Genomic DNA, 15,222 nt, shown 5'->3' with positions numbered 1-15,222 from the left:
ATCCACCTGAGCAGATGGGGGTCTGTAGCAAGACCTAGGCAGTCTCAGGGGGGGCGTGGAAGAGCCAAGCTCGCAGCTGGATGCACATCCAGGGCAGGCACAGCTAGCAAAGCTGAATGCCATCTACGTTTGGTAAGGCAGCCAGGAAAAAAGTAGCAAATCGTGCGCCTGTCCCTTTAATGGAGACTTGTGTGCGCTGCAGAAAGTATTTCATAGCAGTGAACTTCAAATTGGCTCTTGGTGATTTCTGTATCATGTATAGGGTTTGTAATATATGATTCCTGCCAGGCTCATTGGAGCCAGGAGAGCAGAGCTTAGGGAATAGAGAACAATGGACAGTAGGATCCAAATCCCTGCTGCCTGATACCAATCACAGACCCCTGCCTGTTTGAATGAACCAATGGTGTGCTTGCGTGGGAACTTAAGAGTTGTACATAAGTTTGGCCCGTAGGGTCTTGGTCAGACTTGTTGGGAGCAGCCTTTACCATGCTGTCTCTAATAAAGAGCTGTTATCACTCTTCAATGCTGTGAACCCACTATATTATAGTATCACTTAAAGAAACAGCTGGCATCCTGAATGGCTCAGTCACACCATCCGCTCCTAGTGGTCCTGAAAGCAGCAGCACATTCAACTGGGTGGCAGTGATAGCTATTTACTTTTCAAAAACTGGGCTATGCATTTTGCAGCAGTTTATTTTCTGAAATTTTCAGCTACAAGCTCTCAGGCAGCATGCGCTGCAAAAATCTTTCACAGGCTGCGATAGAGATCTGCTGTGGATCGGAACAGGCAATAATGAGCTAGCTCAATTCTCTCCAATGCGGTGCCTGTGGCTGCCATGGCACCCCCAAATATACTTCCTAGATCCCCCTTTCTTTCCCCTCCCCCAAAGAAATTGTTCCCCAATTCAAAGAACCAAACCTGGTTTTCTTCCACCTCGTTGGAACAGAACGGACTTCAGAATATCCCAGGAATAACCACTGTGTCTTCCAGAGGGCACACATTCAGGAATATCTGCTCTACTCATGTCTGAGAAATAGAGCCATGACTCTCAAATGCTTAATACCCTGAAACTCTTTTTGCTCTTTAAAGTGCTAATTGTGCTCGCGTTAGAGGATACTTGGTTTGGCACTTTCCAATACACTGATTGGCCCCATGGTAGCCATTTTGTTAGGGTGTAGTCTGCTGCTGATTTTCAAAACTAAATGGGAACCCCTGAGTTAGATAGGTCAATTATTTGACTTGGTATAAGTTAGCTTTGTATGTTCATCTTTTTTTTCTGGTAAGGCTCTTATCCATTAGCATATCAAGTCTGTTAACCATGTTATAGGCTTGAAGCTTTTAACTCTTAAAATTATGTATTAAATATATTTTGTATTATTTATTTTAGATTTCCCCAATGATGTATGTGCAATATGCAAGGATTGTATAACTAATAAATATTCCATTTCCCTCTGCACCATTTTGTTTCTCCATGTTATAAGTGAAGCAGAGAAATAATGAGGTCCGCACATATTGCTGGTATGAAACGAAATTTACTTTGGAACCAAAGCAGAACTTAGTCGGCCACAAGCCCCCGAAATGACTAAGTTAAAATTATTCCCCATACAGCCAGTTTTTATTCACATCCAAAACGAGCAGGCCGGTCCCCCAGGCTTATCTGACTCAACATTCTCCACCCCCTTGTAACTTCTAGTATTTTTCCATACCTCCTGTCTCCATGCATTATCAGCTTTAACAAGAAGCTTCTCTAAGGCCTCTGTTATCTAATACACATCCAGAGGCCTCAATGAGGTCACTGTCTCTTTATCTAATTTACAACCTTGAATTCGCACCCACTTGGGCTGTGTGGCCTCTAACAAAGGGTTGCATCAGACATCGGGGTATTAATTAATTATTTAGGGGTCCCCCCTCATTCTTCCCTTTCAGTCTTCTGAGAGCTTATTTAAGTCTGAAGGAGACGGATCATTATCATCAAACCAATTAATTCTGTATGACCACTCAGGAAGGGCAGCTAGGTGACAATTTGGTTTTGACATTCCCAGGAAAGACTGAAATGACACTACAATGGGGTAACGAAATAGTATATTGACAGAGATGGGGTAAAGATGGGTCACGGGAGGAAGAGAGACAGTGATGAGATTATCCATTCACACTGGCACATCCCTGTATTTTCCCATCTAGAGAAGATGTGTATGGGGGGGAGGGAGGCCAGCATATTGAAATGCTGGGCTTGGCTATGCAGCCCAGCATTTCAATATGGAGTTTTCCTGGTCTCCATCATGGGGCCTTTCTGGGCACATAGACTAGCTTGAGAGGCCCCCCCATGTCTTTTAAGGCTACCCTCTTTATTTGGTAACACTCTGGTATCAATTTCCCACCTTTGGCACTGCCCAATCCTTGGAGGGTGTGTGCCACATTTCATGGTGCGCTGCCGATCAGACTTCAAACAACCAGGGTTGAGGCACAGTTGGGACAAAGGGAAAGGGTACAGGAATGTCAACTACCAAAAATAGGCTATACATGAATTAAAAATATAAAATAATCCATTCATGGTATATGCATTGAATAAATACATATGTCCAGTCTAAATCTGTGCACATAGATCTTGGAAGGATCCTAGAGAACTTATTTCTTTATCAATAAAACATTACTAGCTATGATGAAAGAATACAAGAACTCATCTCAACTTCTAAAACGCATAAGGGACGTATGCAACTGACATACTATAAACTGAATCAACTCATGTGCCTTTATGGCAAACACCGTGTTGTAGCCTAGGTGATTAAGATACACACATTCGGACATACTTGGAAACATTGCCAGTTGCGGGCAGTCCACATTTGGCCACATTATTTACAATACAAAAACCATTTCCTGACTAATTCCTTGTCCCCCTCCTCCCTTAGTCTAACAAAAAGGTCTTCTTTCTTGAGTTCATGGAGGGTTTGCGTGCTCTATGCATGACAATCTTTTCACAGGGAAATCTGTTTCTATTGCAGCCAAAAAGAATTCCTTTTCCTGGAAGCACAACTTGGAAGTGGCAGCGGGGCTGCTGTTGCTAGGCGGAGGAATTTCCCTGGAAACGAGTTTTCTCCACAACTCAGTTTGGATGGGGTCCTGGGGGAGGCCTTCCTTCCAACATCAATGAGGCATGACCAGGCAAATTTCAGGACCTTTGGGTAGATATGGAAGAGCCTGGAAAAGATACTTCGAGAAACAAACAAACAAAACAACAATAATAGGTGCTTTTTCCTTTTAAAGCTTTCCTTGGTTGTCCACAGATTGCCATAACTTGAGCCTAACCCTGTTGAGATAGGGTTGCACACATTAGCTAAATTACCACACTTGCTTTGGACTGGAGAATTCATCCTCCTCACATGGAGTTTCAGTTTGACAAGGTGTCTACCTTTCCAATGTTAAAGGGCAGATTTCATACACCATACATTATGCGGAGCACAAATCCACAATATAAACCTAGGAATCACTTCTCATGATTCAGGCTAGTGCACTTCCATATAGAAAGCGAGCACCTAGAGGTTCGTGAGAGGCTTTTTACTTTGTTGCAACAGATATGAATCTTTTTTAAAAAAAAGAAACATAAAATTGTGCACAAGATTAGGAGCTCCAAAAAGAGATTACCAGAGTTGGGGTTACCCCTGGTTTATGAAAAGGGTCACAAAAAGGGAAGAAACCCTTTTGCTATAGCTTCGGAATATATGAAATTGTCAAAAATAAGAAAAACTTCAAAAACGAACACACAAAACAAAACTGAGGCCTCAATAGAACAATGCCAGCATTAACATACATGTATACGAGGGATCAGACCTAAAATGATTAGAGAACTGGATTAGAGAATTTAAACCATTGGAAATCAGTGGGGTGTTCAAGTCCCACTGAACCCCATTTTCCTCCATGTCAGCTCATCCAAAATTTGCTCTGTGGGTCTCACATAGATGTGAGAGTGGGTTTCAGCATGCACTAAACTTGAATTGCAGATCTGAGTTTCCTTTATATAACAAAACAATCCTGGAAAGCAAATTCTGGTTAATTCACCTTGACAAAGAAGGCTGAAATAACGGAGAGGCAGAAACTTAAAACAAGCAAATGGAAATGTGTTATCCAGTGGCAAGCCTGACCAGGACTGGAGACTGGATTGAAACACAAAATCAAGCAGGATTGGAGTCCTACCATGGTAAGAACATGAAACATGGAAAGGATTTTCTGAACAAAACACTCAGAAAAGGTCAAGCTCTAACAAGATACTATAGATGGAGGCATAAAATATGATAAGCATACAGATGCCTCTTTCCACAGGTAAGAGGTTCACCAAATAGCTGAATAGGAAGACTGATATGCACAGTTCATAGATGGAACATAACTATAAATGACATTAAGAGAGCAAATGAAGATATACATTTTGAGGAATGCAGAACATTATTAAAGTCCAGATTTCTAATGAAGACCAAGAGTTTTCAGGAATCCTGCCTACCGAATTACCAACAAATCCAGAGAAGGTATTTCTGTGGGAAACACGACGCTGAGAATAACTGGATCACTGGTAAAACAAAGTATTAGTTTCTCAAGACTTAAGAGAGAAGCCGCACCGTGAGAGGGTAGTTTTACCCAAGGAAGGGTACAGATGTTCTTCTATAACACATGCTAGAACTTCAAATGAAAAGAGGTCTTGTAGAAACCAAATTTTTTAGAATTTTAAAACACTGTTCTTTTCAGAAAATAAAAAATTCAGTATCAACACAAAAGAAATTTTCAAATTTAAACGAATGAAAAATTGGGAAGCAGTTCAAAGTAAGATAGAAAAGCTGTTAGATGTAACACTCGAAGACCACATGCTTCTGGTATGAGATGTACTTAACAAAAATCACGAGAGAAATAAAATTTCCAAAAGGTTTGATACTGTATTGCTTTAGCAAAATAGATGTTCCATATAAACCCAAAATTGCAAATATATACTTTTAACCCATTGTCTCAGATTTAAAAAACTTAACGAAAGATCTGTTAGGTGCATCATTTCTTTAAAACAAAGGAGACTACAAGCTAAATATCTTAAAAGTATTCCCCTTAAAATTAAAGCTACAAAATCTAAGTACAAGGGAAACTGATAACGGCCACTAGAAAAATATTTTCAGACTCAAAAGGTAAAGCAAAAAAAAAAAAAATTATCAGAAGAATAGCTTCTAATCTAGAAGAACTCTTCGCCTCAGGGCAGTTTACAGGCAGGGTCTTTTCTCTAGCAGAGAAAGATTAGCTGTAAGTGGAACTTTGGGATGCCAGCTCCAGGCTGGAGATTTCTGAATATTTGAATTAAATTTGAAGATTACAAGGCATGCAGTCCATTTGTTTGGACACTTGCTCTCCCAGAGGCACTGGCTTTAATGTTCTGGGCATTACATTATATTTTTGGGAGTGATCTCCAGGTTCCACCTGGAGACTGGCACCCTTGCAAAACACAGTGTTTTGAGCAAGCCAAGAAGCTTACAAATTGGCTTGCTTCTTTCAACATATGCTCATCTTTCCTTCCAGGCATCTAGAACTACTCATTTTGTTTGTGGAGACATTCTTGCAGAATTTCAAAAGTTTGAATTTGTATCTTTAGACCCAAAATCAGGAGATGAGAATTCAGAAATATATCTCAATTGTGCCTCCCACCTTAGATACCATGGGGCATATATATATAAACACAAAATGGGGAAGGTGATGAGAGATCTGCCTGGTGGGGGGTTCAGATTTTATACCTTATTTCTAAAGACTAAATTTCTTCTTCCCTGGCTTAGTTATGGATCTGATTTATAAAAGAAGATGGGTCTCTTTCTCTAAAGGCATTTGGTTGCTTGTGCTCTAAGAGGAGAGACTTGAGGTGAACATTTTCTTTCCTTCTTAATGTCTCAGGGCACTGCATTCTAAACAAAATTATTATTCCTTTTACCCTTTTCTGGTTCTGTTAAAGATTTCAGATTGAGTAAGGAGAAGAAGATTAGCATTCCTTCCCTAATGTAGGAAGGGCAGGAAGGGAAAGATCCCCTGTGCAAGCACCAGTCATTTCCGACTCTGGGGTGACGTTGCATTCACCACAATGTTTTCATGGTAGACTTTTTACAGCTTGGTTTGCCATTGCCTTCCCCAGTCATCTACACTTTACATCCTGGCTGCATTTTAAAAGAGCTGAACCTAAGTTCTTCTGGGCTAACTGTAATGCAGACATGCACCAACTGAATTTCAGTGCTGAGATAGCTGAATAGCTTTAACTGGCTACACCACGAGGGTCTGGGAGGCATAAAAATAACATGAGTACATTTCTTTGCCTAGCCTAACCCAAGACTAGAGCCTATTATACTGAACAGCCTCCTGACGTGATTCCATTTGGGGAACCCCTTGGATTCCATCTTGACATTTGGACTCTGTATGATAATATCTAGCTATAGTGCCATATTGTGTGCAAAGCTTTGGGTTCTAATTTTTGTGTATTTAACCTTTGCAAAAGGGAAGAGAAGACTAGGACTAGATTTTAGCATGGACCACCCCCCCCCCCCTTTTCTGATAGGAAGGGAGGGGGGGAAATGGTAACATATGAACATATGAAGCTGCCTTATACTGAATCAGACCCTGGGTCCATCAAAGTCAGTATTGTCTACTCAGACTGGCAGCGGCTCTCCAGGGTCTCAAGCTGAGGTTTTTCACGCCTATTTGCCTGGACCCTTTTTAGTTGGAGATGCCGGGGATTGAACCTGGGGCCTTCTGTTTACCAAGCAGATGCTCTAGCACTGAACCACCATCTATGGCACTGGGGGGGGGGGAGTAGAAAAAAAGGCAATTAGGGAGCATCTGCCATGGCTCCAGTTGGGAAGATGACCAGAGCAAAAGCAGGTAACACCAGCCCACTCACCCACGATTTTCTTGCAGCTGCCTGGGCCTCTCTTCCACCTCTTGGCACGCCCTAGCCCTGTTTTGCTGGCTTAGACGAGTTTGTAGCCCTAGGAGGCATGACTCGCTTCTGCTACAATTATCAGTCAAGTTGAAACTAGTGAGAAACCCCAGTACAGCTGAGATTGCTGAGCTACACCCAATTTTAGGGAGAAATTAAATGGGAAGGGGGCCAGTTCAGGAATTTTTTCAGCTTCCCCATTCCCAGAGGAACACAGAAAAGGGTATGTGGTTTGGAATATTCCGAATTCTTTGATGTAGGTTTCTTTCTGACTGGAGAGGTTACAGTTTTTGCTTGGAATTGCATCAATTTCTGGCCCACCCTTTTGCATGATGCGTGTTCGAGTGCATCAGAATGAGGCACGTTCACAGGCTTGCCAGCTCCTTCCCTTGCACAGGCGCTTGCGTTTTTGACAGCTTACATGGCTGGAAGGCTTTCGTCAAGTGTAGCTTTTCTCCCCATTGCTCATTGCGCTTTATAGAATTTCTGTCTGTCCTGCAGCCCTTCAAGGACCAGGAGCTGGCTAACAGAAGTGTTAAAACTGTCAAGTTGAAGAAATCTTAGTTGATGAATCATAGATGCTCACCTGATTCATTCATTAACCACATTCAGGAAAATCAAAATCCATTTCCACACTTGAGACTCAATGCCTTTCAATATTTGCATCATCCCTAGTGGCTTCTCCCAGCAGGTATTCAGAGGAATTCTGCTCCTTCACATGGAGACTGCTAAGAGGGGTATTCTGCTTTTTTTCACAAGGAAGTTTCCTTGCTAATTATCATGGATAATAAAATCACTCACATCAAAGATTCCCAACAACAGCCAGCCAAAAATAAGATTGAGATGCGTCTTCAGCAGACTAGGCAGAAAGAAAACGGGGGGAGGGAGTGCCAGATTTGTATTAGCTTATAGACACACCCAGTGGCAAGTGGGAAGATGCTGACTAGCTTCAAACACACTCTGTAGATTTGATTTAGTTTTATTCCCTGCCTGAATGTACCAACAAACAATGACTGTTTTTAAAAAATTCACAGCAACCTGTTACACAGAACTTAGCACTATGGAGACAAGTGGCAGTGAAATGCTCCAACTTTTCCGTTTCTTCATTCTAGGCAGCTGTCAAAGGGAGGAAGAAAGCTGGCAACCCCAGTCCCAACTTGTTGCCTTTAAAAAAAACCTTTGCTTCTGTTTGAGAGCCAAGGCAAAGCAAATCCTCCATGTGGAAGCAGCCCAGTTAAGCAGAGGGAGAGGGAACAAACTCTGCTGCAGTGACTTGCCTGCCTTTGCAAGTAACTGGAATTAGTGCCGAACTACAGTATTTTGTGGGAGAAGGGAAAGGAGTCAGGCCACACATCAAAATGAATGCATTTTTTAAAAATAGAACCAGTTAAATGTGATAACCAGGGCTTTTTTAAAAAAATTTTTTATTTTTATTTTTAATTTTTGAGCAGGAACGCACAGGAATGCAGTTCTGGCTGGCTTGGCATCATGCAAGTGAGCTCCTGCTGGGTTTTTTCCACAAAAAACCCTGTGTGAATCAATAGTGACATCAGGGGGTGTGGCCTAATTTGCAAATGAGTTCCTGCTGGGCTTTTTCTACAAAGAAAGCCCTGGTGATAACTAAATGCTTGCTGTCTTCCAGAACTTTTTCAGCCCTGCTACAAAGCTTCCGTTTGGGTTCTACCACCAAAGTCTTCTCAAAGAAAGCTGTCTGATACCAAGTCAACATGATTGGTCCATCTGCCTCCGGTCTTGTCTACTTTGATGGAATTTCTCCAAGGGTCTTTAGCAGGCAAAGGTCTTCCCCAATATCACATCATTGAGATCTTGTAACTGGGGCAACCAGGGACTTATGCAAACACATGAAACTGCCATATATTGTCTCAGTACATTGCTCCAACAATCTCAGTATTGTCTACTCTGGCTTGCAGCAGCTTTTCACATCACCTTCTACCTAATCCTTTTAACCAGTGATTGAACCTGGGACCTTCTGCATGTAACACAGGTGCTCTGCCACCGAGTTTAGGTCCCCTCCTGCAATTTCATACAGCAGTTATTGAAGGCCAGCAAAACAAAAAACAAGAGGTTGGGAAATCAGACCACAGATCCCATCTTTGTGAGCTGCCAGAGGACAAAAACTGGTGGTTTTCAGACGGTGATCCATAGATGAAAGATACTGAATAACAAGGACCTACCTTACTGGGTTGTGGTGATAACGGTGACTTAAAGAAGAGGGATTACTGTCCCACCCAGAGCCTTCTGGATCACATTTAAACAAGTGAGTTAGTAGTTGGTTGGTCCATTCTACAGATCAAGACTCTTAAGGCAGTTCCTTTAGACCCCTTGTAAACATGATTCCAATCACTTCGATCAGTTTTCATTAATGTTACCTGTGAAAGGTATCAACAACCCCAGGAACTACCCAGGATGCCCCTGGCTCTGTTAATGCTATATTAATACTCAATTAAATACCATCTCTGTTAGTTCACTTGAGTCAGCAGCTATAACCTTGTGAAGAAACCTTCTCTACTTGTCTTCCCTGGGCAATTAATCTCATTTGATAAGCGCGTCTGCATCTCTAACATTCTCGAGAGGTGGTGAAATCAACTGCTCTGACAACCACCTTCTGAATGAGCATATGACTCTTTGACATTTATGGGCTAGCTTCTAGAAGCACATCCCAGTTAGCATGTTTGTTTTGGTGTCAGAAATTCAGAGGCACCCTCAGGCAGTGGACATTAGGGACTATAAAGGACAGCCTGAGCAGGTGGTGAACAGATCTGAGCCCCACAGCATGGGATAGCACTAGGATCGGCTCCAATTTATTTCCAGTCGACTCGCACGGGAGAATCCCTCAAGACAGAGTTAGGATGGCGTAGTAGTTACCGCGTCAGGCAAGGATCAGAGTAACCAGGATTCAAACCTGCTCTCATCCATGAAGCTCACTGGAGTGAGGAGGGAGGGCCCCCGGGCCATCTTTTATTAGCGCACTGGGCCAGTCATCCTCTCTTAACCTCCCTCACAGGGCAGTTGCGATGATCAATCCGAGGAGGGGGAGCCATGCCTACTGCCCTGGGCTCCTAGGGTAGCCAGAAATTTAAGAAGCAGAGAGCAGCCTCATGGTATAAACCTCTGGGCCCCGCATCTTATTAGGAATCAACAGTTATTTGAAAGGGTTTAAGGAAACTGAGGGGAATTTGCAGTGGGTGTGACTTTAATGATTCCTTGGATTCCTGATTCTGAAAGGCAGGGAGGAGAGCGGCATTTTGTGCAACCAGAGAAACCTGCAAGCATAGCACTTTTGAGTATTCAGAGCATTTGGCAATCCTTGCCTAGTCTAACGCAAACACTTAACTTCATGCTGTTGCATTTTTTGCGGATGAGGTAAATTCTGAGTGTTTGGATTGTGTGGAGAAAATGGGAATGAAGAAGATAATGCCGTGTGGCAGTAAAGAGGCCTAGTGCACGTGGGGGCGATGCTGCCCCAATGCTCCACAGCCTGGTAGCATGAGGTGCCTCAGACAATGTAAGAGACACTCACACTGGACAGCAATTTGTAACAGCACTGCCCCAGTTTCTGGAGAAACAGTGGGAAAGCCACAGTGTGGACTCCTCCTGCATGGCCCAGGCTTCTTGAGCAGCATGGTGGAAAGAATGACACAAGAGCAGCTCCCTCCCCACCGTGATAATATTAGAACTGCTGTGTGGAGAGGAGACGTTCTGACAGCTTCCAGCCCAAGCCGCACCCTTCCCAGTTCCACTTCTATCTGAAACTGCCAACATGGTTTCAAGGGGGTTGCTTAAGGCAAGAGTGAAGATTCACAAACCACTCGCTTCTTCTTAACAAAAGAGTTAAACCTTAAGAGGCTGGGACAGTCTGTTGATTATCTAATCTCCAGCAGTGAATCGGGACGTTAAAATACCAAGTCGAGCAGTTCCCTGACACACAGGCAGCCTCGCGGGGGGCCTATGGCGTCAATGAAGGTCATATGCTTATCCATCCACCTCCCCTTGTTGGTGTCCGAGAGGCAGCTTGATTCCACTTGCAACCGGCTGGCTGTAGCTCTCCTCGGCAGTGGCCCACCAGGATATTTCCTGTAAGTTAAAGAGGCCACTGCCTCTTTAATCACGCCCATTCCCAGCCATGGGATAGGAGTAATGGAATTTCCTGGAGTTGAAAGCCTGGAGTTACATTTTGATGAGACTATTTGGAAAAGAAGACCACGGGCATTCGGGGTGGGGGCTTCAGGGCTTCTAAATTTAATTTAATTTAATTTAATTAAAGGCTCCTCCAAGAAGAAAACCACTACTGGGGAAGAAGCATCTCTGATTTTCCACTGCACCATGTGTAGCTTACAGTGACACAAGAGGAATGATTCTGGTTAGTTCTCACCCTTGTACCACAGCAGGCAGATCCAATAGGAAATGGAGCAGATTCTCTTGGACAAGATATCCCAGTCTTCTGCAACATGATGTTTATGGGGAAAGACTGGATCCCGTTATCTTTTCTATTCAATACCACCTAGTTCCATCCTCATCACAGAGCCTGTTTTGCATGGAAGAAGAAGAAGATGATATTGGATTTATATCCCGCCCTCCGCTCCGAAGAGTCTCAGAGCGGCTCACAATCTCCTTTCCCTTCCTCCCCCACAACAGACACCCTGTGAGGTAGATGAAGATATTGGATTTATATCCCGCCCTCCACTCCGAAGAGTCTCAGAGCGGCTCACAATCTCCTTTACCTTCCTCCCCCACAACAGACACCCTGTGAGGTAGATGAAGATATTGGATTTATATCCCACCCTACACTCCAAAGAGCCTCAGAGCGGCTCACAATCTCCTTTACCTTCCTCCCCCACAACAGACACTCTGTGAGGTGGGTGGGGCTGGAGGGCTCTCACAGCAGCTGCCCTTTTAAGGGCAACCTCTGCCAGAGCTATGGCTGAACCAAGGCCATTCCAGCAGGTGCAAGTGGAGGAGTGGGGAATCAAACCCAGATAAGAGTCCTCACACTTAACCACTACACCAAACTGGCTCTCCACAGCTTTGTCCGTTGTGGGTTCTACACTTCCCAGCACAGCCACACCAAGGGTCAAAAGGATCCGGCTCCTTTCTCTTTTGGCTCTGGAAAAGCAGTTAGGATCCAACCCCAAGATCCCTGTAGCTAGATGGTCAGGAAGCCGCTGAGATAAATAGCTGATCAGCGGCACCCTCGCTGCATGATCTGCAAGAGAGACGCTCTGGCGACGAAGAGAAAAGGAGCACACACATTCTCCTGAGTAAGCAGCATCCTCCCTTTTTCACCCAGATCAAAGCCATTCCAGTCACTGGCAGCCTCTCCCCTTGGAGCATCTGCTGCTCCACCCTCCCCTCTTCCTTTCCCAGGGAAGGCCCAATCATGTTTTCGTGTTGCACTGCTTTTTTTTTGCTTCAGGCATAACCTTTCCCCCTGCAGCTCTCAGGAGCGCCTTGGATTTCGGAAGAGCTAAAAAGCTGCCTTGCGTGCGTCAACCTGCTTTCTGTAGTCCTTGCTGAGACTTGTGAATTTCAGGATTCTCCTCTTCCCCTCCTGCAGTGCTGCAAGAGAGCAGGAGTTGCAGGATACAACGTGTACCACCCTAGCCCCTTGGAAAAACTAGAGACCGAAACTACAAAAAAGGCAGGCATGAAAGTGAACTTTTATTGGGGAGGAACACGGTAGGAAATCACCATGAACAACAAGAGGCCCTCTTGAGATCACTATTGTTAACCCATTTCGAAGAGCCCCCTCGAGGCCCACCACCCATTTTCTTACAACAGTAAGAAAACTCCCCCTTCAGAATAAGAAAGAAGCTTAACTCTGCCCAGCTGTTGTTGTTTTTTTGAGATCTTAGCAATTTCAAACACTTTTACATTTCCTGTGATTTTACGTTCCCCACCCACCCCCCTCCAAAAAAAAGTGCAGTCCTCCATGACAGGTCAATAAGACTTTTGTGCTAAGCATGGGCTGAACTGGAAACAAGAAACTATACTAAGCTAGAAGTGTTCAATTGCAGTAGAGGTCACATACCAGGAAGAGCAAGGGACAGTGATGCCCCCCCCCCAAAGCTGCCACACAAGGAGGGGTAAGGTAAGCACTTGAATCCCATGCAAATTAATCAGTTCCCTTGTGTTGCTGAAATCCAGCTGGAGCTTCCAGGAGTTGGAGCTGCCTCCTTATTAAAAATAGAATGAGTTTGGAAAAGAAAAAGAGAGAAGGGTGGACGAGGAGTTACGGGGAGTTATTCAGTGGTTTGCAAAGTTCAGTTTCTGGGTTCTTCACCAGCTTCTCCCCCTTCTTCTCCCGCGCATTCTGCTGTCCATAACGTGAGGTTGTCTCTGAGAAGCTGCATGATGAGGGTGCTGTCTTTGTAGGAGTCTTCGCTGAGCGTGTGGAGATCCCCCATGGCCTCGTCGAAGGTGGTCTTTGCCAGCTTGATGGCCTCTTCTGGGGCGTTGGCGATCTCATAATGGAAAACTGAGAAATTGAGGGCGAGACCCAGGCGGATGGGGTTGGTGGGCTGCATCTCCTTCTTGCTGATGTCCATGGCCTCTTGGTATGCTTTCCGGGCATTGTCAATTATCTGCTTGCGGTCGTCCCCGGTAGCAACCTCAGCCAGATAGCGGAAATAGTCGCCTTTCATCTTCAGGTAGAACACTTTGCTTTCTGGGTCACTCGCTTTCTTTATGAGATGCTTGTCCAGGAGACTTAACACAACATTGCAGACGCACTTCAGTTCATTTTCAATCTTCTCCCGGTATTCATTGACCAGCTGTGCTTTGTCATCCCCTCCTTCGGTCTTGTGCTCGATGCTGGATATGACCCTCCAAGCAGACCTTTGGCAGCCGACCACATTCTTGTAGGCAACGGAAAGGAGGTTGCGTTCCTCGTTGGAGAGCTCAGCTCCATCCTCCACCACCGTTTTCATGAACTCAGCCATGTCCTCATAACGCTCAGCCTGTTCGGCCAGCTTAGCTTTCTGTACTTGGTGGTTCCTTGCCATTTTGGGGGAGCCGCAGAAGGGAGAGCTGATGGGGCAAGGAGGCCGGCTATGAGAAGGATCAGGCAGCTGCTCCAAGAGCTGTCAGAGTGTCTGCCGAGTTCAGCTCTTGGGATCAGCTTTTGGCTTGGCGTCTCAGCCTGGAGCGAGAACAAGGCGTGGCGAAGAAGCTCTTAGTGAGCCCTCCCCCCCACTTCCTTTCATTCGGCCTCTCCTTAAAAGGAAAGTTACAGTGATTCACCTTGGAGCAAGAGAGGAAACTGAATGCTTACCTGCTAAGGGTGCAGAAACGCAGCCTGCTTGAAGACCTCTTGGGCATGAAGTCACCACCAGCCCTGGCACAGGCTCCAATAGAAAAGATGGGCCGCAATGGAAGGCGCGCAAAAGTTTCAGTCCCCTCCAGGGGGCAGTGTATGTACACCTGTCCCGTCCCCCTTCTTGTCCTGCCGTTATTGTTGGAATTCTCTACCCTGCATTTCCTACAATTCCAGTTTATCTCATCAAACCCTATTAATTTACTTCCCTTTCTAAATTTAAGGCCAATCATGATTTCCTGGGCTGTACTACTTCGGGCTGTCAGCCGAAATGTATGATGTTTGAATGATGTTCAGTTGGGAGTATTTATTTCTCAGCTTGACTTGGATAGCCCAGGCTAGCCCAATCTTGTCAGATCTTGGAAGCTAAACAGGCTCAGCTCCGATTAGTAGTCGGTTGGGAAACTGCTGAAAAAGTCTACGGATGCTATCCAGAGCCAGGCAACAGTAATCCACCTCTGGAGGTCTCTTCCCTTGAAAACCCCACAGGGTCACCTGAAGTTAGATGTGCCTTGACATCAGCAAAAAAATAAATAAATCATCAGGGCTGGGAAGAAGAGTTCTGCCTGATTAATCCAGATGTTTTCTGAGGGACCCTAACAAACATTCTGTGTACTACTCTGCTCGTGGCAATAATATTTCAGCCCATGCACAGTCACGGTGAAGTTTCACTCTCAGAATGAAACCTGTTTCCACTTGCTAAGAGATTATTCTATCCTTCTGACACAGTTCCCTCCCCCACCCCCCCACAGGCTTCATGACACATTTCTTGTGCTGCTTTGTGGACCTTTGGTGATGCATCCCAGGTTAGCACAAAAGGAGGCGACAGGTGGGGCTGATAACTCAGCCTCTCCAGTTTGAGAGTGAATTGTTTCATCGGGTGACTCACTAATCTTTTTTTTTTTTTTTTTTGGTGTGGGCAAAATTCCTTAGTCGTTTTGCATTCCA

At 44.6% G+C, this 15,222-nt stretch overlaps 1 protein-coding gene across 1 annotated transcript; it reads right to left on the bottom strand.

The window, feature by feature from the left end:
• Positions 1 to 12,607: 12,607 nt before the first annotated feature.
• On the bottom strand, positions 12,608 to 14,079 carry SFN (stratifin). Its single transcript, XM_060258240.1, has one exon. The coding sequence runs from the start codon at positions 13,961 to 13,963 to the stop codon at positions 13,223 to 13,225; it is 741 nt and encodes a 246-aa protein (XP_060114223.1). The 5' UTR covers positions 13,964 to 14,079; the 3' UTR covers positions 12,608 to 13,222.
• Between the last annotated feature and the right edge of the window lie 1,143 nt (positions 14,080 to 15,222).

This window comes from Heteronotia binoei, chromosome 17 (assembly GCF_032191835.1).
Source record: "Heteronotia binoei isolate CCM8104 ecotype False Entrance Well chromosome 17, APGP_CSIRO_Hbin_v1, whole genome shotgun sequence".
NCBI lineage: Eukaryota > Metazoa > Chordata > Lepidosauria > Squamata > Gekkonidae > Heteronotia > Heteronotia binoei.
Note: the sequence above shows the minus strand (reverse complement) of the source record. Positions and strands in the feature narration are given on the sequence as shown.